Consider the following 25352-nt stretch of genomic DNA (forward strand, 5'->3'; position numbering starts at 1 on the left):
CAAGTTCAAGATGCTTACCCTCTCGCAAGTAAGGACCTTACTTCCGCGTGGAGCCGTCACATGCTCCATCGATCTTACAGACGCATACTATCATATCCCTATAGCCAGACACTTCCGCCCATTCCTAGATTCAGGCTAGGAAATCAGACATTCTCATTCAAAGTGATGCCCTTCGGTCTGAATTGTAGCCCCCAGGGTATTCACGAAAATAGCAGAAGTGGTTGTACAGCAATTGAGAACTCTGGGAATCATGGTAGCAGCTACCTCGACGATTGGTTGATCTGGGCACCAACCGTCGCAGGAATGTCTCAATGCCACCAAAAAGGTAGTTCACTTTCTGGAACATCTGGGGTTCCAGATAAACAAAACGAAATCCAGACTTACCCGGAGTCTCGTTTTCAGTGGCTGGGAATCCAATGGGCATTTGTCTTCCCACAATCTGTCAATTCCAGTGGCCAAACGGAAGGTAAATAGCAAAATCTGTCAGGCCAATTTCTCAAATGCAAACAAACTTCAAGGAGAAACCAGGAAAGAATCCTAGGGTCCCTTCAGTTTGCTTCGGTAACCAGATATCCTCCTGAAAGCAAGGCTAAAAGATATAAATCGAGTTTGGCGATCGAGAGCAAACACCAAATCTCGAGACAAGTTGTCAGTAATTCCACAGATCCTTCGCAATCAACTCCGTCCATGGTCAAAAGTATAAAGAACTTAGCCAAGCAGGTACCCCTTCAATATCCCCTTCCAGTGTTAACCATTCACACGGATGCCTCCTGTCCGGGGGTGGGGGGATATTCTCAGTTCAAAACAGGTTCAGGGTACTTGGTCAGTTCAATTCCGCCAGCTCCACATAAACGTTCTGGAAGCAATGGCAGTATTTCTTACTTGAAGAGACTGCTTCCCCCGAAAAAGTCTCATCTAAGGCTAGTTTTGGACAGTGCAGTGGTAGTTCATTGCATCAACAGAGGAGGGTCCAAATCCAAGCATGTGAACCATGTCATGATAGCCATCTTTGCCCTAGCAAACAAACACAAATGGCATCTGTCCGCCACTCACCTGGCGGGGGTAAGAAATGTGATAGCAGACGCTTTGTCCCGGTCAGTTCCTCTGGAATCAGAATGGTCCCTAGACGACGGGTCATTCCAGTGGATATGCCGAGAGTCCCAGGTCTCCAAGTAGATCTCTTCGCCTCACAAGCGAACCACAAAGCTCCCTTGCTATGTGGCCCCCAACCTGGACCCTCTGGCTTATGCCACGGACGCCCTGTCGTTAGATTGGGATCAGTGGAGAAAAATTTATGTTTTTCCTCCAGTGAATCTTCTCTTGAAAGTCTTAAGCAAGCTGAGGACTTTCAAAGGAATAGTAGCTCTGATTGCACCAGGACTGGCCCAAGAGCAACTGGTATCCTCTTCTTCTGGAATTGGGTCTCCGACCTCAACGGATTCCCAATCCCAAGCTGTCACAATCAGTACAAATGAGGACTGTGTTCGCTTCCTCAGGAATTCTTCAGACCCTAACTTTATGGACTTCATGAAGTTTGCGGCTAATAAAGATGCTAATATTGATCCACAAAATATTCTCTTCCTAGAATCAGATAAGAGAGAGTCAACCATTAGACAATATGACTCAGCTGTTTAAAAAATTTGCATCTTTCCTGAAAGAATCAAACACTACAACCATGACAGTTAATCTAGCTATATCCTTTTTCAGATTCCTGTTTGAAAAAGGTTTAGCAGCTAGCACTATTACTACTCATAAATCGGCTTTGAGAAGATCTTTCAGCTAGGTTTTCAGATAGATCTGACTGAAGCTTATTTCACGTTACTATTTCCTAAAGCCTGTGCTAGACTTAGACCTTCTCAAAGGCCTACTGCAGTTTCATGGTTCTTAAATGATGTCCTCAAACTAGCTTCAGATACTGACAACTCGTCTTGTACATTCATAATGCTTCTTAGAAAGACATTATTCTTATTAAGCCTAGCTTCAGGAGCTAGAATTTCAGAACTGTCGGCTCTATCCAGAGATGCGGTCATGTGGAATTCCTCCCTCAGGAGAAGTTCATGCTGCTCCGGATCGTAGCTTTTAGCTAAAAATGAGGATCCTCTTGCAAGGTGGGGCCCTTGGAAAGGTCATCCCACTTCCCCAAGATCCTTCTCTCTGCCCAGTATCAACTTTAAGAGCCTTTCTATCTCGTACATCCTCAAGATCCTCAGGTTCTCTCTTCATGAGAGAAAAAGGTGGTACTTTGTCAGTAAAAGGTATTAGACAACAAATCCTTTACTTCATTAAACAAGCCAATCCTGATTCATTCCCAAAAGCACATGACATCAGGGGAGTAGCCACCTCAATTAATACTTTCCAACATATGAACTTGAGGATCTTAAAAAGTATACTGGATGGAAATCCAGACAGTCTTTAAACGTCATTATCTAAAAAGTCCTTGGAATCTTTAAACAAAATTTTCAGCAGTAGCAGCGGGCAGGGAAACATTTGTTTCTCCTGATACTGTATAAGTAGTCGTAGTACAGATCCCAGGTCTCCTTTCTACCTACCTCATCCAACATGCCTCACCCTATCGCCATGCTACTCGGATATCCTAGCCTTAGCCGCTGAACCATACTAGTGGATTGTCCCTTATTTTTTTGCTAGGGACATCCACACTTGTACTGATAATGTACTTCAGTGTACCTACCCTTATTTTTATGCTAGGGTAGGACACAATGTGTTTGTATATTTTGTAAATAATTTTCTAAGTAAATCTATTTTGTTAATATTACACTGCATTATTATATTTTACTATGTTTATTGTAATTTTAAGTACTTTACATTACTAACGTTCTTTTATGTTACTATTTAGAATAAGTTAGGTTAAGTACTTAGTTTGTATGCTGTAATTGATTTACTTATATTATATCCCTCGTTTTACAACTGCTTTCATTTGTCCTTTTTTTCCCATCTTGTCTGTTTCTCTGTACTCTTTCATAGGCCGACACGAGCTGAGCCCAGAAAAGGGATTTTGACGAAGGAAAAATCTATTTCTGGGTGATTGGCTCGTGTCGCCCTATGAAACCCACCCTGTATTGTTTACCCCCCCCCCATGCAGGACAAGATGTTTTTAGATTAAGGATGTCCGCTAGGGGCGCTGCTGTCCGTGGCGTCCTATAGTAGTAGTAGTAGCGGGCTGCATCGCCCGTTGGTATCAGCTCTCTTGTGGGGATTCTGATTGGAAGTTCTAATTGGTGAATGTCTCGTGGTAGTGTCCCACCGCCCCTATCACCATACCGACACTTAATTTTTAAGAGTGAGCGAGTCAGTTTTACTGACATTTTCTTAATTTTGTTTTTCTCTGGTAATTTTAGATTAATTTTACCTAGAAAGTATGATATTAAGGATCCTTTCATAGGGCGACACGAGCCAATCACTCAGAAATAGATTTTTCCTTCGTCAAAATCCCTTTTATAACATATACAACCAACCTAACAAAAATTATGACTTAGAAAAACTTAAGGATTTGTTTGGCAATGCCAGGGAACCTGCATTGATAGTAGGGGATTTTAATGCTCACAAAGATATGGACTGTAAACTGTACAATCTCAAATAGTGCAGAGAGTAAAATTGAAGAGTTCATAGAGTCAAACGACATGTGCTGTATAAATGATGACGAAATTAGTACATATTTTTAGAAAACACATGGAACATTTTCTTCAGTAGACCTAAAACTTTGTACAACATATATAGTTGACAGAATAGATTGGAATATAGTTGATGACTTGCACACCAGTGATCATTTCCCAATATTAATATCCTTATTACTTATAATAATCCTGCAAAACATGTTCCTCATTTATAACATTGATAAAGCAGAATGGGAGAAATATGAAATGCACACAAGAAATTTCAACCATTTGAATATTTAAAAGACCATAATGAAACTAACAAAATTCTTGATGATTTCATTAAAAAGGCTGCTGATCAAGCAATACCAAAGTCAAAGCCCCATCCAACAAAGCACAAAGTCACATGGTGGTCTGATAAACTAACAGACTTAATTAATATAAAACACTCAATAGGGAGACAACTAGATAATTTAAATAGAACGTTCAGTAAAATAAATAAAACATTGCCAATATTAGAAGGAACTTTACAAAAAATGACTATATTATTACTAGAAATTGATACATTAAAGCCTATATACAACAAAATATCTGCAAAATTTAAAAAGGAAGTAATTCAAGGAAGAATAATTTCATGGAGGAAACATGTATCAGATCTCTCTAATAATACTCCCATACAAAAAATATGGGAAAAATTCAGAAAAATAAATGGTACCTAAGTTAAACCACCTAGACATGCCATATTGAAAGATGGAAAAAGAATACTTGATCCAAAAGAAATAAGTAATATAATAGGAGAAAACTTAGCGAATGTAAGTAGAGATAAAAATTTAGATGAACACTTCTGCCCAAAGAAAAATAATGAAGAACTAATAACAATAAATTTCGAAACACAAGAAGATATATATTATAATAGAAAATTTAGTATGGAAGAGTTGGAATATGCTATCCTCGAACAGGCAATAAATCTGATCCTGGAGGTGACAATATTGGCTTTGAGACAATTGACCACTTAGCAACCACACTCTGGCATAGTCATCCTTATTACAATTGTATAATCGTTTATGGCTTCAGAAATTTATTTCCTGGATGAAGTGGCGTAAAGCTATAATAATTCCTATCCCCAAACCTGGAAAGGATCCAAGCAATGTTAATAATTACAGACCAATATCTCTAACAAGTTGCTTATGCAAATTACTTGAAAAGATGGTAAATGCTTGACTAGCATGGCACATTCGAGAAAACAAAATTTTAACTTCCACTCAATTTGGGTCACAGTGTAACAAGTCTACATTGGATTCTCTCTCTATCCTAGATGATCATATACGCAGAGGATTTGAGCGAAAACAGATAACTGATATAGAAAAGGCTTATGACACTACATGGAGGTATCCTATATTAAAAGCATTACAAAATAACAACGTCCGTGGCATTTACCCATGTTCAATCAAAGTTTTCTAACAAATCGAAGTTTCAGGTGAAAATTGATGATGCTTTGTCCAGAACATTCCCATTCCCATTGAAAATGGTGTTCCACAAGAAAGTGTCCTTAGTGGCACACTATTTACCTTAGCAATTAATGAAATGAGTAAAAATCTACCCACCGGAATTACAAGCAACCTTTATATGGATGATTTTGCCATATATTATTCAGCATCTCGCATTAAACATGCAGAGCGCATCATTAACAAATCTATAATAAAAATAATGAATGGACCTCATCTGTAGGATTAAGATTGTCCATAGATAAGACTCAAGCAGTTATATTTTATAAAGATAAAAGATGGAAGAAAGGTGAAGAAATAGATTTGAAAATCAGAAGTCAAAGTATACAAATTGGCCAAACTGCAAAATTTTTAGGATTAGTATTTGATACTCACTTGAATTGGAACGCCCACATAACATATGTGAAATCAGAATTCAAAAGAGCATTGAATCTAATTATAAAATTACTTACTTACTTTATCTTCCTGCCACTGGCCACTGGCACAAGGCTGATACAGTTCCTCTCCATCTGTCTCTATCCCGAGCCATTTCCCTCGCTTCCTCTAAGTTTTGGATTTCATCCTCAGATCCCTGACCATTATGTCTATCCACCTTGTTCCGATTTGGGTACTGCTCTCAGTGCTCTCCTGGGGTCTCTATTCCCATCCATCCTCTCAACATGTCCAAACCATCTCAGCCTTCCCCTCTTCAACCTGGTACTGACTGGCCTATGCCTCAATCTCACCCTGATGTCTTCATTTCTAACATAATCATCCCATTTAATGCCAAGTATCCTTCTCAGCAGCTTCATCTCACAACAAAAGCTTCATCTTCCAACCCCTTTTAAAGCATCCAACCTTTTCTTTTCCTCTTTCATTGGTCCCAGGCCAGGTGGGACGAGCCATGCCACTCAGCGGACTGGTAAGTACTACTGCATTGAATATTCTCATCTTAGTTCTCAAGCTGATTTCATGCCTTGACCAAATGTTTTTTCTCAGAACTCAAAAAGCTCTTGCTGTTCCTAGTTTTCTTCTTTGTATATCTTCAATTTGCCTCCCGTCTGCTGTTACCACACTTCCCAAGTAAACAAACTTCTCAACTTGCTTGAGTTCCTGTCCTCTGATTGTCATATCCTCCATGTGCAGCCAATCATCATCCTTACTCACAACCATGATCTCACTCTTCTTTGTGCTGATGTTCAAGCCAAAATTCTGTGTGTCTGTCTCCATCCTCATTACCATGCCTACCAGCACCAGCCACGTATCAGCAACCAACGCAACATCATCAGCAAAGTCCCAAATCCATAAAAACTTCTCCACCAATACTAGCCCCTCTGTTTTCATTCTCCATCACTCTTCTCATTATATGGTCAATATATACATTAAACAAGGTGGGTGACATAACACATCCCTGTCTTACCCCACTTCCAACTGGGAACCAGTCACTTTGCTGTCCATCCAGCTGTACACAGCTGCACACTCCTTGGTACCAGCTTCTTTTTAGTATCCTTATCAACTTTCAAGTGGTATACCATAGTGTTCTGCCACTCTCCACATTCCATCTCTCCATACTGATCATACATACGCTTTCTCCAAGTCTATAAAAGCACAGAATATTGGCTTTGCATACTCCCATCTCTTCTCAATTATCTGTCTTAAGGTGAAAATAAAATTTGATCCACTGTTGACCTTCCACTTCTAAAACCACACTGCTGTTCTCTAAGTTTCTCTTCTACTATAGGTCTTATTCTGTTAAGTATTACTCTCATGAATATCTTCCCTGGGACTGACAATAAACTTATGCCCCGACAGTTACCACACCCCCTTTTGCTTCCCTTATTTGTATATATTGGTATCATAATTGCCTTTTTCCAATCACTTGGTACCACCTCTGTTTTCCAAACTATGCTAAAAACAACTCTTAATGCCTCTATCATCCTTCGTCCTCCTGCTTTTAGCATCTCTGCAGTTATCCCGCACACGCCAGCAGTTTTTCCATTTTTTACAGATTTTAAGGCCTCTTTCACCTCTTCTGCACTAATATCTTCTTCTTGAGCCTCGTTTAAATCTGAAATGCCCTGGTCATTGAGTAGCGGCAAAGATATCTGACTCCCGATTAAATTAACTTGTCACATCAAAAGGGAATTTGAAATTCCTTTAATCCCTCTTGGGAAGCATCCAAAGCTTCAACATGAGGCTTCTTTTTAGAAACCCATCACCAAATCTAGGTTATTGCAGCCTTCAACTTGGCACATGTGCGTACCAGCCAAATTTTACTACCAAAGCCAAATCAAGGTTGGCTGTTCATTGTCCTTATGGCAGATTTTGCCATTTCTTTGCAGGTCTGACTCTTGGACATCTTCCCAAAGTCACCAGTAGTATACTACTTCATCCACCTCCATACATTCTATAGACCATCCTGCCTCTATTCTCCTGACAATGTCAAGTTTTTTCTGAAGGATCAACACCTTTCTCACACTTGTAGGTTGAGTGGGGCCATACAACAATACACAGCACCACACACAGACTAAGCAGCACCTGCAGTTCTGCAAGCACTGCAAAAAAAGCCGTTTATTGCTCAGAAAGCGTTATCGAGCAAGGAAACCATGTGAACCATTTAAAAAGCCACTGATCATGCATGACTAGACAAGAGGGTAAATGCTCATTATTACCAAGTGCATTTGTACATTGCAGATGTAGCCAATTAGGAAAGACATGTTTATGACACATAATCTATAAAAAACAAAAAATCTTAATGACTTGTAATGACGTATGCATTTCCTCCATTAGTGATGTAATTTGTGGGACAGCATTACAGGGCAATTTGATTTACTTTGCATACCTTTCAGATTAAAGTATAATGCCTGACTAAGACTTTATTATTTTGTGATGCTGGTCTAGGGAAATTAGTGAGTTTTGTAATTATGTCTTTAAGAGGTTGTGGTCTATGTGTATTTTGGGGATAAATCTTAATGTTATTGATAATTTTTATGTTTTTGTTTGAGATATAGATATAAAAGTATAAATTTTACAAATTATTTTTAAAAACAGGACTTCAGTGGAAGGAGAACAACAATTCTTCGTAGAGGAGGGTGTGTTGATATACGCTCCCTCATGGTTCCTTCAAGATCATCTTCAGGTAAGCTATACATTTAGACTCAGTATACCAGAGACTATAAGCAGCTTATAATGGAGATAGTGAACTTCTGCTTTTGATGGTAGATAGAGAACTTCTACATGAGTTTACCATATATGCTTTTGCCTATATGTACAATGTGTGTAACACCTCGAAAAGTAAGTTAGAAGAGTGGAGGTTACATAAAAATCATGTTTATATTCGTGAAAAAGTAGAATCACTTTTGTTATGAAATACCATTTTTGTGCCCACTTGTGCAGTTAATGGCATTTTATTTCAACTCCCACCTGTGCATTGAGGGCATTTTATTTAGATGAATCCCGTAACAGGCAATCCCCGGCTTACGACGGGTTCGACTTAGTACGTTCCGAGGTTACAACACTTTTCAATTATATTTATCAGAAATTAATTCCAGGTTTACGACCCATGTTCCAGGGTTAAGCCGCTTACAGCGCTGATCTGGCAGAAGAAATATGACTCCAAAATTGCAAAGTAATCAATATATGAAGGTTTTTTATGAAAAATGCAATAACAATGAAGTTTATATAGTTTTTAATGCACTCAAAGCATTAAAAGTAAGGTTTTCTTAGGATTTTTTAGTGTTCTGGCTTACGACGATTTTTGGCTTATACTAATGCGCCTCAAGAATGTCGTAACCTGGGGACTGCCTGTATTATTATAATAAAAGCCCAATTTTCTAGTCAACAAAATGCCACAAGCACTCAGTTCTTGAACAAGAAACTGACAAACAGGTAGATGCATGAGGATGTGTGTGCCGGCTTATGTTCAGTTACTAATTACTAGTCATTGTAGTGCTGGGATTTCAAGTTTAATGTTATCAGGATGAAAACTATTCCAAGAACCAAGGAAAGATTTTTCAGTACTATTACAGTTTTTAAAAACTTCCAGACCAAGTGCTGTTTAACATTTAAAATTTAGTTATGGTGCAGCTGATTTTTGTGTTATCAGTAAATATGAGTACCAGGATTGTTAAGGATGAGTGGTTTAAATCTTTTAAGTAGTACAGAATTTAGTGAAAGACTAAATTGGAAAATCAAGCAGATAGGTTTGGAAATCAAATGTCAAAATTGCATGTGACAGTAAGATTATTTGTCAGGCTAGTGTAACCTTTATACATAAAAGATTTTGTCATTTAGAGAATACATAAAAGCATTAAGAAGAGTATTAAGAGTCAAATGGAGTGTTAACCCTTAATGGACAGATAGCTTTTCAGGAGTAGTAATATAACAGATTTGGGGTGGTGGACGGATTGATCCTGTAGAGAAGCGATATTAAGCACCATTGATTTGGAAAGAATCGGGTGGGAAAGAGGTGCCAATACTTCTGAAGCCCATAAATTCACTAATGTGCAAAAAACATTACAAAAAACTTGTACAAATAGAAAAAAGTTACTCAATCTTCATTCTTGGTAAATTTGCCTCTATTTTTCAAAAAATATGCTAATAATTTGTTATTGATTTTATTTCTTATGTGTTTTGATATTGTGTGGGCTGTAATGATAATTTTACAAAATAAAACTATTTATTAGAAAAAACATATATTAGTTGGTAAATTTTATGATTGTCTTGTAAAAGAGGCCTCACAACGTGTTGTAAATAGTCACTTTAAACTTCTCATGGAAGGTATTTCCATTGATGTGTTTTTTGTAAATTGGCCAACCTCAAAGTTCACCCGGCCTGAGGAGCTGCATACTAATTTTTTTACTTGTCCACTAAGGGTTAAGAGTCATATGGCAGGATAGAGTTACATTGATACCACTACAAGGAAAATTATGGAAATTCCACATGTAGATGAGGTAATGATGAAAAGGTAATTGAGAGCACTTATATCTTTTGCGTAGCCTGAGGGAGAATATTATGAGATACTGTTAGCTGGGTTCTTTTGCGCACCAGAAGAGCTAGAGGATGTATAGACCTAATTGGAAGAGAACTATAGAAAGAGAGGATTAGACATGAGTGAACATTTGTGGACGATAAAGCACAGGAAATAAAAGAGTGGCAGAATTTCACCGAAGCCCATTTTAGCACATAGCGGGGAAGTGATGATGATTAAGATTATTGAAGTAAAATAAGCTTGGGGTTGCTAAAAGTTTTTTTGAATTACTCTTATGTAGCATTGGTAGTTTTTGCAGTGTGCTGTAAATTTATTTTAATGAAGTATGTTGCTGTTGGTATCTTATTTTATTTTTTATAAATAATATGACCTTCATAAGATATAAGATTATTGTATAAAAGTTCAAGAGACTTTTATAGCACATAGAACTACAGAATTAAAACACATTTGCTATAATGGAAATGTGTTGCCAAATTTGTATAGTGTATACCTGTTTCTTCATTTCAACTCCTTATTAAAAAACCACAGCACCTCTTGCCTGCTCACACTTTCCAAGGAAAATGAATTAGTTCTTACAAGGTTGAACATGGTTTATCAAGGAGTGTTGATTTTTTTTAATAAAGGGAAAATTTTTATTACTCTGAATTTATGAACAGAAATTAAGGATGATGTTAGGAATACTAATAAAATTAAGAAGAATAAAAAGCTCATGCAGTTGCTTAACCCTCTTACGCCGAAGCCCTAAAAATCAAAACACCTCTCGTATGCCGGGGCCGGTTTGGAGTGAGCGCAGAAGCGGAAAAAATAATTTTTTCAAAAAATCACAGCGCGCTTAGTTTTGAAGATTAAGAGTTCATTTTTGCCTCCTTTTTTTGTCATTGCCTGAAGTTTAGTATGCAACCATCAGAAATGAAAAATAATATCATTATCATATGTATATAATGCGATATATGGTAGCAAATAAAAAAAATTCATACATAATTGTATTCAAATCACGCTGTGCAAAAAATGGTCAAAGCTAACGAGTTACTTTTTTTTCGTTGTATTGTACACTAAATTGCAATCATTTTGATATGTAATACATTGTAAAACAATAAAAGCAACACCAGAAAAATATTATCACAAAATGATGTACGAATTCGTAATGCGCGAACGTAAAATATTTTTTTTTCAAAAATTCTCCGTAAATCTAAATATTGTTCTAGAGACTTCCAATTTGTTTCAAAATAAAGACAAATGATTGAATATTACGATACTGTAAGAGTTTTAGATTAGAATTGCAGATTTCGACCATTTCGGACGAGTTAAAGTTGACCAAATGTCAAAATTTTTGTATATATATTTATTTGTATGCACATATTTCGGAGATGGGGAAAGCTACAACCTTCAATTATTTTTTATTGTATTCTTCATGAATTTGCACACATTTTGATATATGAAACTCTATAAAAAGGCTAATGTGAAAAGGAGCAAATATTAGGATAATGCGATGTACGCATTTCGGAGACTTGCGGCCGCGAATCGGCGCGCGGAGGGAAGTTAAATATATTTTTCAAAAATTCACCATAAATCACAATACTGTTCTAGAGACTTCAAGTTTGTTTCTAAATGAAGATAAATGACTGAATATTACTAGGCCGTAAGAGTTTTAGCTTACAATTGCGTTTTTCAACTATTTCGGTAGAGTCAAATTTGACCAAACATGGTTTTTTTTCTATTTATCGTGATTTATATGCAAATATTTCAAAAAAAGAGAAAAGCTGCAACCTTTAATCATTTTTAGTTGTATTCTACATGAAATTGCACACATTTTTTCATATATAAAACTTATGTAACAGCTAATTTTAATTGGTGCAAACATTTCGACAATCGCACAAAAAAATTCTGATTTTTTCGGAAGAGTTATTCCGCTGTGGACAGTAAGGAAATTTTTTTTTTTTCATAAATTCACCATAAATCGAAATATTGTGCTAGAGACTTCCAATTCGTTGCAAAATGAAGGTAAATGATTGAATATTACTAGAATATAAGAGTTTTAGCTTACAATTGCGTTTTTTGACCATTTCGGTAAGAGTCAAAAGTCGACCGAAAGTTGACATTTTTGCACTTAACGTTATTTATATGAAAATATTTCAAAACTGATAAAAGCTACAACCGTGGGTTGTTTTTAGTTGTATTGTGCATGAAATTGCGCACATTTCCATATATAAAACTTTATGTAACGGCAAATTTAAAATGGTGCAAACATTAGGACAATCGCACGAAAAAATTTATCGGAAGAGTTACCGTGCGAACGTAAGGAAAAAGTTTTTTCATAAATTCACCATAAATCAAAATATTGTGCTAGAGACGTCCAATTTGTTGCAAAATGAAGGCAAATGATTTAATATTACTATAATATAAGAGTTTTAGCTTACAATTGCGTTTCTCGACCATTTCGGTAGAGTCAAAGTTGACCGAAGGTTGAAATTTTAGCACATCGTTATTTATATGAAAATATTTCAAAACTGATAAAAGATACAATTCATGAGTATTTTTTGTTGTATTTTACATGAAATTGTGCACATTTTCATATATAATACTTCATGTAAAGGATAATTTAAAATGGTGCAAAAATTATGTCAAAGTGACGAAATAATTTTTGAGATGTGTCACTGATACTTTTTAGTGCGATAAGAAAGAAATTCACGCTTGCATGCCTGCGTAGCGATTGTAAACAAAACAACACCTTGATCCGTGAACTCCCAGCATCCCCCAAGGCGCGTGATTCAAAAGTTTTCGGCTGGTAGGCCTATAAGTATTTTTCCGCGAATTTTTAAAAAAACTTTTTTGAGTCGACGTATGATACGTCCATTCGGCATATGGGAGACATTTTGACTCGATGTTTAATACGTCCATTCGGCGTAAGAGGGTTAATGTGAAGTCTATCCTTAAAATATTATCTCAAAGCATTCAGTTGTCTTCTGAACATTTTTATCATGAAGTCTAGTACGAATTTACCTTTGTCTTTATAATATTAGGAAACATCATTGCAAATAGGCTGATCAAAGTGTTCCTTCAAAAGCTTAGCAAATAGATATTCTTTTTATACACCCTCAATTTATTTAGTTGTTAAGCATTTGGTAGTCGAGATATTTCTTATTTTAATGATTTGTTTAACTTAAAGGTCGTGGCTTAGATACTAGAGATGCTGAGAGTGTGAGACCACCACAAAGAAGTGAAACTCGCTTTAGATATGGTGGCCCAATGTTTGAGGAGCAGTTACGAGCATCCGATGATGCCATTGGAACATTGGCTAATGACTTTGACCATTGGTTGAATACCATTGCCCCTACAGATGTAGCACAAGGGTCCTCACTGTCAGCTTCCAGGGAGCGTGAGTGGAGGGCATTAATGGAGGTAAGTCCTGTGAACTTAACCATTATTTCCTGAAAAGTTGAGATAAGGGCTTAACTGGCCGAAGTTAAAAGCAGTGATCATGGCTTTGTTAAAATTTATCACCTTGCCATGTATATGAGAAGTTTTGGTGCTTTGTTTGTCACTGGAGTGCTGCCCTCATATTAATTGACAGAAACCCCCTCACAAAATAGTAGTCATTCAAAGGACTAGTGTCTGTTATGACTAGAGAGACAGGACGAAAAGGGTATCTCGTGGTCAGAGTTGAGGTAGGAAACACCTTATATATACTTTACAGTTATATTTCTGTTTGATGCCTAAAATTATGCTCCTGCATTTTTTGTAATTCAGCAGTATTTTCATGTTATAAAAGGAAAATAATCCTGTCAAAGCATAGCATAAAAGGGATTTTGACGTAAGGAAAAATCTATTTCTGGGCGATTGGTTCGTGTCGCCCAGCGAAATATCCTTTAATCCATTATTTCTAAGGTAAATGCACTAACACATACCAGAGAATAAATAAAATAAAGAAAAGGAAAAGGTCAGTACTACTGACTCGCTCACCCTCCAAGAGGGTGTCGGTATGACACTAGGGCGAGTGAGACCACTACCACGAACCACTTACCAATAGAAATCTCCTACTACAAAACCCCCACAAGAGGGGAGCCGACCCACAGAGTGGGCAGCAACTACTACTACTCCATCCCATGTGCCGACTGCTGCGCCTCTGGTGGCCATCCTGAAGTTAGCAGACAATCTTGAGCGCAGGGATGGGTAGGGTGGGATTTCGCTGGCGACACGAACCAATCGCCCAGAAATAGATTTTTCCTTACGTCAAAATCCCTTTTCTGGGCTCAGTTCGTGTCGCTGCGCGAAATCGTACCAGAGAATTAGCACAAGATTGTAAAGAAAATAAATAAATAAATAAATAAGGTCTCAATAAAACTTAAAATAAAATAAAGAAATATAATTGCCAAGAAATATACATATACACAATTATACAAGTTAGAAAATATTCCTTAAATTAACTTAATGGTTAACATATATGTACAGGGCTTACATGGAATATATGTTGATCTTAACATTTGTGTATAGTAATATGTACAAAGTAAATAAAGCAATTATAATAATAAACTGAATTTGAACAAACTTAGAAAATAATATAATAAACAAATGTATATGACTTAGTATACAAAACCCGTAACCATTGCAAATGTAGATGTGTCACCCTAGCATAAAAATAAGGGGACTACATCATAGAGATCAGAATATACAAACAATTGTGGGTGACCCTAGCAAAAAAATAAGGGACACCCACTGTAGCATCACAAGAGCAGCTAAGACTCAAGGTAGACGTAGATGAACATGGTAGGCATAGACAAACTGTTGAATGAGATAGGTAGAAAGGAGAACTGGATCTTCAACTTAAGATTAAGCAGAGTCGGGGGAAACTATGTTACCCGCCGCAACTGCTGAAAATTTCAGAGCTTCCAAGGACTTTAAGTAATGACGCTTAAATACTGTCGGCGATTTCCATCCAGTATACTTTTTAAGTCATCAAAATTCATGTGTTGGAAATAGTTAATTGAGGTGGCAACTGCCCTGACATCATGAGCTTTAGGGAAGGAATCAGGGTTGGCTTGCTTAATAAAGTACAGGATCTGTTGCCTAATACCTTTAATAGATAAAGTACAACCTTTTTCTCTCTTAAAGAGAGGACCCGACGAGGATGAGGATGTCCTGGACAGCAAAGGCTCGTAAGGTCGATACTGGACAAAGAGAAACTCTTGTGGAAGGGGTATAACCTTCCACGGTTCCCACCTCATCAAAGGATCCTCATTCTTTGCTAAAAAACTACGTTCCGGAGAAAGTAGAACTTCCCCTGTGGGAAGGAATTCTATATGATTCGGATCTCTGGATAACGCCGACAGTTCTGAAATTCTAGCTCCTGAAGCCAAGCTTAATAAAAATAGAGTTTTTCTTAAGAGCATTATAAATGAACATGTCGTATTGTCTGTTTCTGAAGCCAGCTTTAGAACATCATCAAGAACCACGATACTGACGTAGGCCTCACTGAAGGTCTAAGTCTAGCACAAGCCTTGGGAATAGACGAGAAGTAAGAGTCTGTCAAGTCTATGTTGAACCCGAGTTGAAAATCTTCTTCAAGGCTGACTTGTTTGTCGTAATAGTGCTAGCTGCTAAGCCTTTTTCAAATAAAGATCTGAAAAAGGATATAGCTGAATTGATTGTCATGATTCTAATATCTAATTCTCTCAGGAAGGTTGCCAACTTTTTGACTGCAGCATCATACTGTCTCAAAGTTGAATCTCTTTTATCAGATTCCAAGAAAAGAATATTTCGTGGATCAATATCTGCATCTTTTTTAGCCGCAAACTTCATGAAGTCCATAAAGTTAGGGTTTTGAGAATTCCTGAGGAAGCGAACACAGTCTTCGTTTGTACTGACTGGGAGAGCCTGGGATTGGGAATTCGAAGAGGACGAAGACCCAGTTCCAGAATCAGAGGGTACCAATTGCTCTTCGGCCAGTCTGGGGCTACTAGAGCTACTTGGCCCTTGAACGTTCTGAGTTTGTTCAGTACCTTCAGGAGAAGATTCACTGGAGGAAAGACATAAATCTTCTCCCAGTTGTTCCAATCTATGGACAGGGCGTCGTGGCATAGGCCAGAGGGTCCAGGTTGGGGGCCACATAACATGGGAGTTTGTGGTTCGCTTGAGATGCGAATAGATCTACTTGTAGACCTGGAACCCTCCGGAGAATCCATTGGAACGAACTGTTGTCCAGTGACCATTCCGACTCCAGAGGAACTGAGCGGGATAGAGCATCTGCTATGACGTTTCTCACTCCAGCTATATGGGTGGAGGAGAGGTGCCAACTGAACTTGTCCGCCAGGGAGAAGATGGCTACCATGACATGATTCAGATGTCGTGACTTGGAGCCTCCCCTGTTTACGCAATGGACTACCACTGCGCTGTCTAGAACTAGCTTTACGTGGGAGTTCTTTGGTGGACGTAACCTTTTCAGAGTCAAGAACACTGCCATCGCTTCTAGTACGTTTATGTGAAGCCGGCGGAACTGGGGTGACCAGGTTCCTTGAACCTTCTTGAACTGAGAATATCCTCCCCAGCCGCTTAATGAAGCGTCTGTGTGGATGGTAATCCCCGGAGGAGGAAACTGAAGGGGTACTGATATTGACAGGTTCTTCACTTTTGCCCAAGGGCGTAGACGATTCCGTAGAATCTGGTGGGACTGATGACAACTTGTCCCTGGATCTGACATTTGCTCGTGAGCGCCAGATTCTGGTTAGGTCTTTCAGTTTGGCTTTCATCAAGATGTTTGTCACTGAGGCAAATTGGAGGGAACCCAGGATTCTTTCCTGGCTTCTCCTTGAAGCAAATTTGTGTTCTAGAAATTGCTTTACTGACTTCGCTATTTCCTTTCTCTTGGCTGATGGAATCGACAGAGTATGGGAGGATAGATTCCATTGAATGCCCAGCCACTGAAAGTTGGACTCCGGAGTGAGTCTTGATTTTGTCCTGTTTATCTTGAACCCTAGATACTCTAGGAACTGGATTACTTTCAGCGTGGCTTTGTGACATTCCTCGACTGTTGGAGCCCAAATCAACCAATCGTCGAGATACGCTACTACCATTATCCCCTGAGACCTCAGTTGTTGGACGACTACTTCCGCCAACTTCGTGAACACCCTGGGTGCCACGTTCAGACCGAAGGGAACTACCTTGAAGGAGAATGCCTGATCTCCTATCTTGAAGCCCAGATAAGGGCGAAAGTGTCTTGCAATAGGGATATGATAGTATGCGTCTGTAAGATCGATAGAGGTGGTGACGGCCCCACGGGGAAGTCAAGGTCCGCACCTGCGAGATGGTGAGCATTTTGAACTTGTCGCAGCGAATGGCCAAGTTTAAACGGGATAAGTCTAGATTACCCTTCTTTTTTGTGAGCCTTTTCTTTGGAACGCTGAATAAGCGCCCTTGAAATTTTAATCTGTTGACTCTCGCTATTGCTCCTTTCTGAAGGAGGTCCTCCGCATACTCCGTCAATTCTTTTGATTGGAATTGAAGGAAAGGTCTGGGTGGAGGCGGATTCGCAATCCAACTCCAACCCAGGCCTTTCGACACAATACTTTGTGCCCACTTGCTGAATCCCCACCGGTGCCGGGAAGAGAAACAGCCTCCCTCCTACCTTCAAGTTCTCATTGCTGCTGGGTTGAGTAAAACCTCCGCGGCCTCCCCGGAAGTGTTTTCCCCTGTTAAGAAGACCTTCCTGATCCTTTCTGACGAAAGGATCCCTTACCTCTGCCTCCCCTACCCGAGCGGTCGTACTGCTGAAAGGCCTGGCCTTCGAACACTTGGTTGAAGGCTGGGGAGACAGCGTAAGAGGTGGAAGGTTGAGGCTGGGGGGAAATCACGTAGATGGGCTGTGATTGAGCCTTGGAGGTAGAGGGTGGGCTGACTGTACCAACGGAACAGTCGAAACAGCCTGGGCGAAGCGTTGTTGCTTTTTCTGGTAAGGCTGAAAACGTCTGGGTTTCCTCTGAGCCTTACCCCTTGCTGATTGGTCTTGGCGTCTCTTTGCGGTGAGACCCCAACGATCCTTAAGGCTTTGGTTAAGCCTTGTCGCTTCCGCCTGGACCTCCTTTACCATTGCATCAGGGAAGAGGTCTGCCCCCCAGATGTTGGATGAAAGCAACTTATTCGGCTCATGACGAATAGTTGCTTCCTGGAGGACATGTTTCCGACAGTTAGTTCTGGCTGTAGCGAACTCAAACATGTCAGACTGAACTGTTTGCGTCAGTGACTTGGTGAGAAGCTTAAAGAGTGGCTCAGAGCCGTAAGAAATGGTTGCCACTTCCGTCATTGCCATGGTATTAATGGACCTGGCTAGCCTAGTCTTGGCCTCAAATTCAGCCTGAATGAGGCTGTCCGGAAGTCTAGGCAGCTTCTCACCAAACTGATCCATAGCACAGTCTGGCTTGAGTTTGCCCGCCGAAAAGGTGTTGGGTAAATCTTCCCACAATTCTCCGAGTGAGGGGAGCAAAGGAGATGTGGGGTCTGCTTCCCTTAGCTGTGGCAACGACTCCCCCTTCTGGGCCGCCGGGATAGTGACCTAGTAGCTATTTTGGTAAGGAAGGGAAGCGGAGTTCCCTCCTCCATTGTGAAAATGGTGAAGGGACTCTTGAAAGGTTGAATTTTCGTGTTAGAACAATCCATGTCCTCTAAACACCTGAGCCATTCTCTTTGAGCCTGGTCACGTGAGTAGAGGACTGTCTCCTTAGGGACTTTGTCATCTCTCATCATGGCTGCGTCAGTGAGTCTGGCGTAGCCAATGAACGGTGGTTGTAGACCCTCCGGGTAGAACTCGAAGTCCTCAATCCTTCGAGTACCACACTCCGGAATTGAAATAAGACCGTCCTGGAAAGGGGCGTATGACGCCACCCTCCAGGGGTTATTCATAGAGAACGGAGGCAGAGAGTCATGAGGTGGGAGCTGAGCTATTCCGGTGCCGAAAGGTGGGGGAGTAGCTAGAGGAGCCTGGCTAAGTTCGGCGATGATGTTATCCTGGGACGTGATCCTGTCGGACAACTGGGAGAACATCTGCTCCATACTGCTCCTCAGAGAGCCGACCAAGTCTCCCATGTGTTGCAACAGTCCAGCATTGGGATCCAAAGCCGGAGCTGCTGCGGAGGTGGTTGGGTAACTCGGAACAGGTACCAAGGGGAGAGGAGAAACGGCTGACTCCGCCGGAGTATGTGGCCTCTCCTTGGAAGACCTGCTCCTTGAGGATTTGGAGCTAGAACCGGAAGCTCTAGACCTCTCCGCTCCGGGGTTTGTAGCCGGAGACTTACGAGATGTTGACGCCGACGAAGTCTTTTTGGACGACGACGACGTCTTTTTGAGGGTTTTTACAACCGTCTGTCCCTTGACCTTAGGTCTTACTGAAGCGTCAGGAGAAGTATAAAGGAGCTCAGCTCCTGTAAAGCCTTGGAAGGAAGCTGGAGAGTTAGCAGGAGTAGAAGACCCAGTGGCGCCCAAGGGAAGCCCTTGAGCGTCCAACGTACCTACCTCGACCAACAGGTCGTCAACACCTACCATGGGCTCTATATTTAGATCAAGTGTCGCGACGTCCGATGAGATATCTTGGCCTGGTTCCTTTAACGAAGCGGCGAGCTGTTGTTGAATCGCCGCCATAGTCGGGGCTGCCTCTGCCGGGTCGACGTAACCCGTTGACTTGCCGCCGGGGAAGATTAGGACAGCCAACCTCTTCTCCAGAATGTAGGGCTGTCCCTTGGCGGCGTTCTTACCGAAACCGCCGACCCAAGCCCTCAGGGTTGTTCCAGGGCGGTATCTCTAACGGCGGCGGGAGCCTGGAAGAGAGGGCATTCATTAGTTTTAAGTTTAAACTTAAGATTAAAACTTAAGTAATAGGCTTAGTCTAAAGACATAGGGGATGCAACATCCCATATAAAAAGAGCTTAAGCTTAAAATAAGAGATTAAAATTAAACTTAAGAACTAAAACATTCCTTGGGATTACCGAACGGAGTTGGGAATACTTACCCCGTCCAAGAGCTGGCTCACAAGATCGTAACAAATGGTGCAGGTTTCGTGGAACCAGACCTGCAGATTCCCGTGCGGAGTCGCGCATGGAGCATGGGACCTGCAGACTTCATGTCCACAGGGGTCCTGGAGCATGGCATTGCATCCTGGATGCTCACAGTTGGTGGTCTGTAAGTGAAAAGATACATGAGTACCGTAAAAGACATCACTTACAGGCTAACTGAAAAGGATGGCCACCAGAGGCGCAGCAGTCGGCAGCATGGGATGGAGTAGTAGTAGTTGCTGCCCACTCTGTGGGTCGGCTCCCCTCTTGTGGGGGTTTTGTAGTAGGAGATTTCTATTGGTAAGTGGTTCGTGGTAGTGGTCTCACTCGCCCTAGTGTTCATACCGACACCCTCTTGGAGGGTGAGCGAGTCAGTAGTACTGACCTTTTCTTTATTTTATTTATTCTCTGGTATGTGTTAGTGCATTTACCTTAGAAATAATGGATTAAAGGATATTTCGCGCAGCGACACGAACTGAGCCCAGAAATGTAATTATGTTGAAAGTGTGCATTTTCTAAGACAATGGCAATGCCAAAATATTTTCATTAACATATTGGTTAGTGTTTAAAGTTTTGCATTATTTATCATTCTAACCATAAAAAGGTATGAGTTTTCACAGATCAGGAGTGTTTTGTGTTTTTATAGTGAGAAAAAGGTACCTATAAATATTTCATGTGACTTTCACTTCAAAGTGTTTGCTTACTTTATAAAGGTAATTGATATTCAGAAATATTATGGTAGTTTTTTAGCTCATGCTAGCAATGATAAGTAAAAGTTATGTGTACAGTATGTATAATATACAATGAACATTTATATATTTTTTATCCATGAAATTAAGGGAGACTTTTTCACATCTCATTTTTGCCCATTTGCCTTCAAAGTGGTGTTTTGAATTATACTGGGAAACTCCAATGATTATCTCTTTAATGATATATAAGATTTTATACTTGTGACAGATTCTTGGTTTCTAAACTTATGATTAGAACACACACACACACTAAAAACGGTGATAACAGTCGCTTTTAATATTTCAAACACCAAAGACATCCTTCTTAAATAGTTCAGATACCAAATATACCCTTTAATATAATTTCAAAGTTGTTTTGCAACATTACCCTTAAAAATATATGACATACAACTACATATGAAAACTAATCAAGTTACCTCTATATTAAGGCACAGCCATTTTCTCTCAAAGTTTCATGATGTTTCCTATTTTTGCTTATGATACAGAAATTCGTGCTTCATTGAGAGAGAGAGAGAGAGAGAGAGAGAGAGAGAGAGAGAGAGAGAGAGAGAGAGAGAGAGAGAGAGAGAGAGAGAGAGAGCTAAAAACCCTTCATCTCTCTCTCTCTCTCTCTCTCTCTCTCTCTCTCTCTCTCATTCAGTGTCAACTCGCCCTTCTCACTAGTAAAAACAAATTATCTGAACTACAAGCTTTGTTATTGGCTGTTTCTAACCCTCCCAGTCAATAGCTGTTGTCAGTGCAGGAAGTTTCCTGTTAGGGAAAGGCCCTTCCAACAGAGGAGTGGAAGGGTAGCTACTCCAAACCAACAGGAAAATAATCTTTCAGCTAAGGCTCTTTTTTTTGCTATACTCAGCATCAAATTTGATCAACAGAGGAGGCAGGTGGGAAAAGAGATGAGTTGCTTCCCCTCACCTGACGTTTCCTCTTGTTGGGAGTTGTCTGAAGAAGTGGAAGACCTGGCCGTTCATCGGGATTTAACAATGAGTTGTGGCTGAAACATGACATTGAAGTTTTATGACTGGGTTATCATCTTTTCCATGAGACAAAACCTCCCTTCTCGTTATTGTGTATAGAGTTTAAGACCTATGTTTGAGAGCTACAGAAGTCAAGGACTTGGATGAGGAGGTCTAGTCTGTGCTGAGGAACAGATCCATGAAGAAGTTCACCCAATGTCATTAGTCTTCTACAGCAGACTTTGTTGGGGCTCTGAAAGGTTCATGAGGTTGGAGATTGTTGATAGACCTGACATAACTCAAGTTTCTGAGTCTCACACACCAAATATGTAGGTGGTAGATTGTGTAAAAAGGTCTAGCGTTCCTGAGCTTCATTGACATGAATTTCCACATCCTGAACCTTCCAGCCTCTAGAAAATATCTTTGGTTGGGCTAATTGTACCAATGCAGTGTCCTGTTTTAGGTTGGCTACAGCATCTCATGAGAATTTGGCTGTGGTTGCAACCTTAGTGTACAGGATTGACATTCACCTTTATCACTATGTGAATGATTGACTCATCATAGATTCTTCTACTAAGCTCTAATAGAGAACCTGATAACCTTGTTATATCTCCGCTGCCCAGGCAATGAACCTAAAGAATCAGAATTGACCCCACCCATAAAAGCAGCATATCTGGGGATGTTCATCAGTGCCCCAGAGGTGAGGTGCGAGTGATGTCCTAGGATAATAGGATTCACCACTTCCAGGTCATCTGCCAACCATTCTCAAATAATGTGAATCCATTGACATAGAAGTGGCATGTGACATCTGGTCTCCCCTGGAGAAGCTGGTTCCCTTCAGCAGATTCAGGATTAGCTCTCTCCAGCACTATCTTAAGGGATCTTGGAAGGCAGTAGTGTCTTTACTGGATGGTGCCCCTGTCTTGATGCCAGAGGAGGCGATAATGGACATCCACTGGTGGAAAGAGAAACAGGATTCAAGACAGAGGGGAAGTAGTCTACACTTCAGACCATCAGTACAGCAGAAATATGTAATTGTCCGGAGGCATACAATATACATGTCAGAACTGCAGGCTGTTTTCTATGTCTTCCAAGCATCTGTGACACATTGGTGGAAAAAACATGAGACTAATGACCAAAACCACAACCATCTTGGTTTATCTTAAGCATCAAGGATGGACTCACTCAAGAGATTTGTGGTGCTTAGCAGTTGAATACTTTGCACTAGCCGAGGGTTTTGAGATAACTTTCACTCTAGTGTTCATAAGTGGGTCTCAGAACATCATTGCCAACTCCCTTAGTAGGAAGTAACAGATTTTTCTTTTTTCAGAGTTCTTCTTCAGTGTTTGTAATAACCTAAACCACAAACGGCCACTGTATTGCTTTCCACAGCCAAACCCATTGATATTGACTATGGAAACAAGGCTCCAGTTGTGGGATGCTCCAACTGTGGGATAACATAGAGGCCTACACATTGCTCTCTTTCAGCCTGATCCATCAAGTGCTGGTGAAGTTCAGGCACTTGATTGGAATCACCATATGGTCATTTTGATCCATGTCTCCAGAGCTGGAGTAGTTCCTGACCTTTCGGCAAGTTCAACTCTTGGTGTAGCAAGATGGAATACTTTTGCATTCTAGTTTGTTTTTTAAATAGCAGATTTTGTATTCATCCTTTACACTCAGATATGAGGAATTGTCCTTTTCAGTCATTAAAGGATATAGGTCAGGATTTTCTTGGGTATTACTGAGTTGGGACATAGACTTGGATACAAGCAGGACTTTTAAGAGCTGATCCATCATTTCACTGGATTCTTTTTTACTTTCGCAATCAAGCCACACAGCTGGGACTTGGCTCCGGCATTTAGGATTTTAGCCATTCTGCCTTAAGAACCTCTCAGTTAGGCTTCTCCCCAGGGTCTCATTATGAAGACTACATAGCCTGTGAAACATTATGACCCTTGCTAAACACTCATCCTCCATCAGCATTGCCTCTGCTCTTGACCTTGTGGTATTAACCCACCAAGTGATCCCAGATGATATTAGGACTCTGTCCTGTCCCATTTACCATCAAAGAATAATTTCCCACAGCATTGAGCAAGTTTCCAGTCTAGAAATATTGTCCCTCTGGCTCAGGGAGATTATATTCAAGAGCATCTAGGGATGACTTGTCACTGCTCAGAATTTAGGCCCATCAAGCCAAAGCAATCCCCACTTCTACAACCTCCAAACTTTATTTGGAATTGGTAGCCATCATGGGGGTGGGTATGTGAAGGTGCCACTCCTTTTTCTTGCACTTCTGTCAAAGATGTAATTCACAAATGCCTAGAAAATTTTTTTGTGCCCAATAGTCACTACTTACCAGACTGTATAAAGGGTAGTACAAGGACTATTACTACTCCGATATCTCAATTTTTCTTCTCACTGGTACCCTTTAGAATGCACGAAGCAAACTCAACCCTGTAGTTGAGGTGAGTGCTTGAGCTTATGGATTCTGTCCCTCTTCTGAGTACAAACAATTGCTTTACTCCTAAGGCTTGATTCGCACTACAGGTCTGGTCACACACTGCTCTTACTCCAGTCCCGATTTGGTCCAATGTTACATGAATTTCAGTGGAAGCATTCACACTGGCACTCACGGTCTGCTCTCGCTCCAGTCATGTTCCCTCAAAAGATATTTCGACTGGAGTAAGAGCAGGACGAAAAGGGACTGAGCACCAGTGTGAACACAGTTGCAGTGGTCCTGCAACTCCTGCTCCACTCTAGTCAAGATTCAGCTTTCATATAAGCAAGTAATTTAACTTTTGTCCCATGAAAACATAGATAATCAGAAGAAAACACCATAATGGGATCATGCCAAAGGTAGGAAAATTGTGTAAAAAAGGGTTCCTTTTACTCTCATCATCAGTAAGAAGAAGACATAGAGTATGAAATTCTCCTTCACTCTTCCTGTCTTGCAACATAGGATGAACCCACAATCTCCTTCTTTTTTAACTTTGCTTTTTTCTTCGTCATCATCATCAAGTGCAGTGGCGATTTATTACCAAACCGGCTTGAGAACAGTCACACATCTTCCACTGGTGTTGAGGGAGAGGAAATGATGGGACTAGGGGTGGAGCAACAGCAGACCAGATGTCTGAACCAACAAGGAGCGAGAACGGAGCGAGAGCGAAGCTCGACTGGACCTATAGTGTGAATCAAGTCTAAGGCCCCTTGGAGGTCAATACATGGAGCTCCTTACTTCAAGCCAAACAACCTTTAAGTGACCTTAAGGATTTCAAACTCATCTGATTCCAAGTAGCACTTAATGGAATGAGTGTTGCGACAGGATTCTGGCCAACTCAATCAGATGCATTCTTTTCAGGGTAAAGTTGCAAATGGAATTCAGGATAAAGTTGCAACTGGAACAAGTAATACAGAAAGTTAGGCACCCTATGATAGTGAATTTGGATAGAGACATACTTTTGTATCTTAGAAACATCACATATATCTGGCCCCCACATCATGGAAAAGAGGATATGTGTATAGTAAACA

General features: G+C 40.2%; 1 protein-coding gene across 2 annotated transcripts in view; it reads left to right on the top strand.

The window, feature by feature from the left end:
- LOC135226996 (probable E3 ubiquitin-protein ligase HERC1) overlaps positions 1-25352 on the top strand; it is a 247094-nt gene that overhangs the window by 139934 nt on the left and 81808 nt on the right. For both annotated transcript variants that reach the window (XM_064266723.1, XM_064266724.1), the window contains exons 6-7: positions 8147-8234; positions 13252-13484. In XM_064266723.1, coding sequence (XP_064122793.1) covers positions 8147-8234; positions 13252-13484 — 321 coding nt within the window. The remainder of the gene's footprint in view (positions 1-8146; positions 8235-13251; positions 13485-25352) is intronic.

Source organism: Macrobrachium nipponense, chromosome 15, assembly GCF_015104395.2.
Source record: "Macrobrachium nipponense isolate FS-2020 chromosome 15, ASM1510439v2, whole genome shotgun sequence".
NCBI lineage: Eukaryota > Metazoa > Arthropoda > Malacostraca > Decapoda > Palaemonidae > Macrobrachium > Macrobrachium nipponense.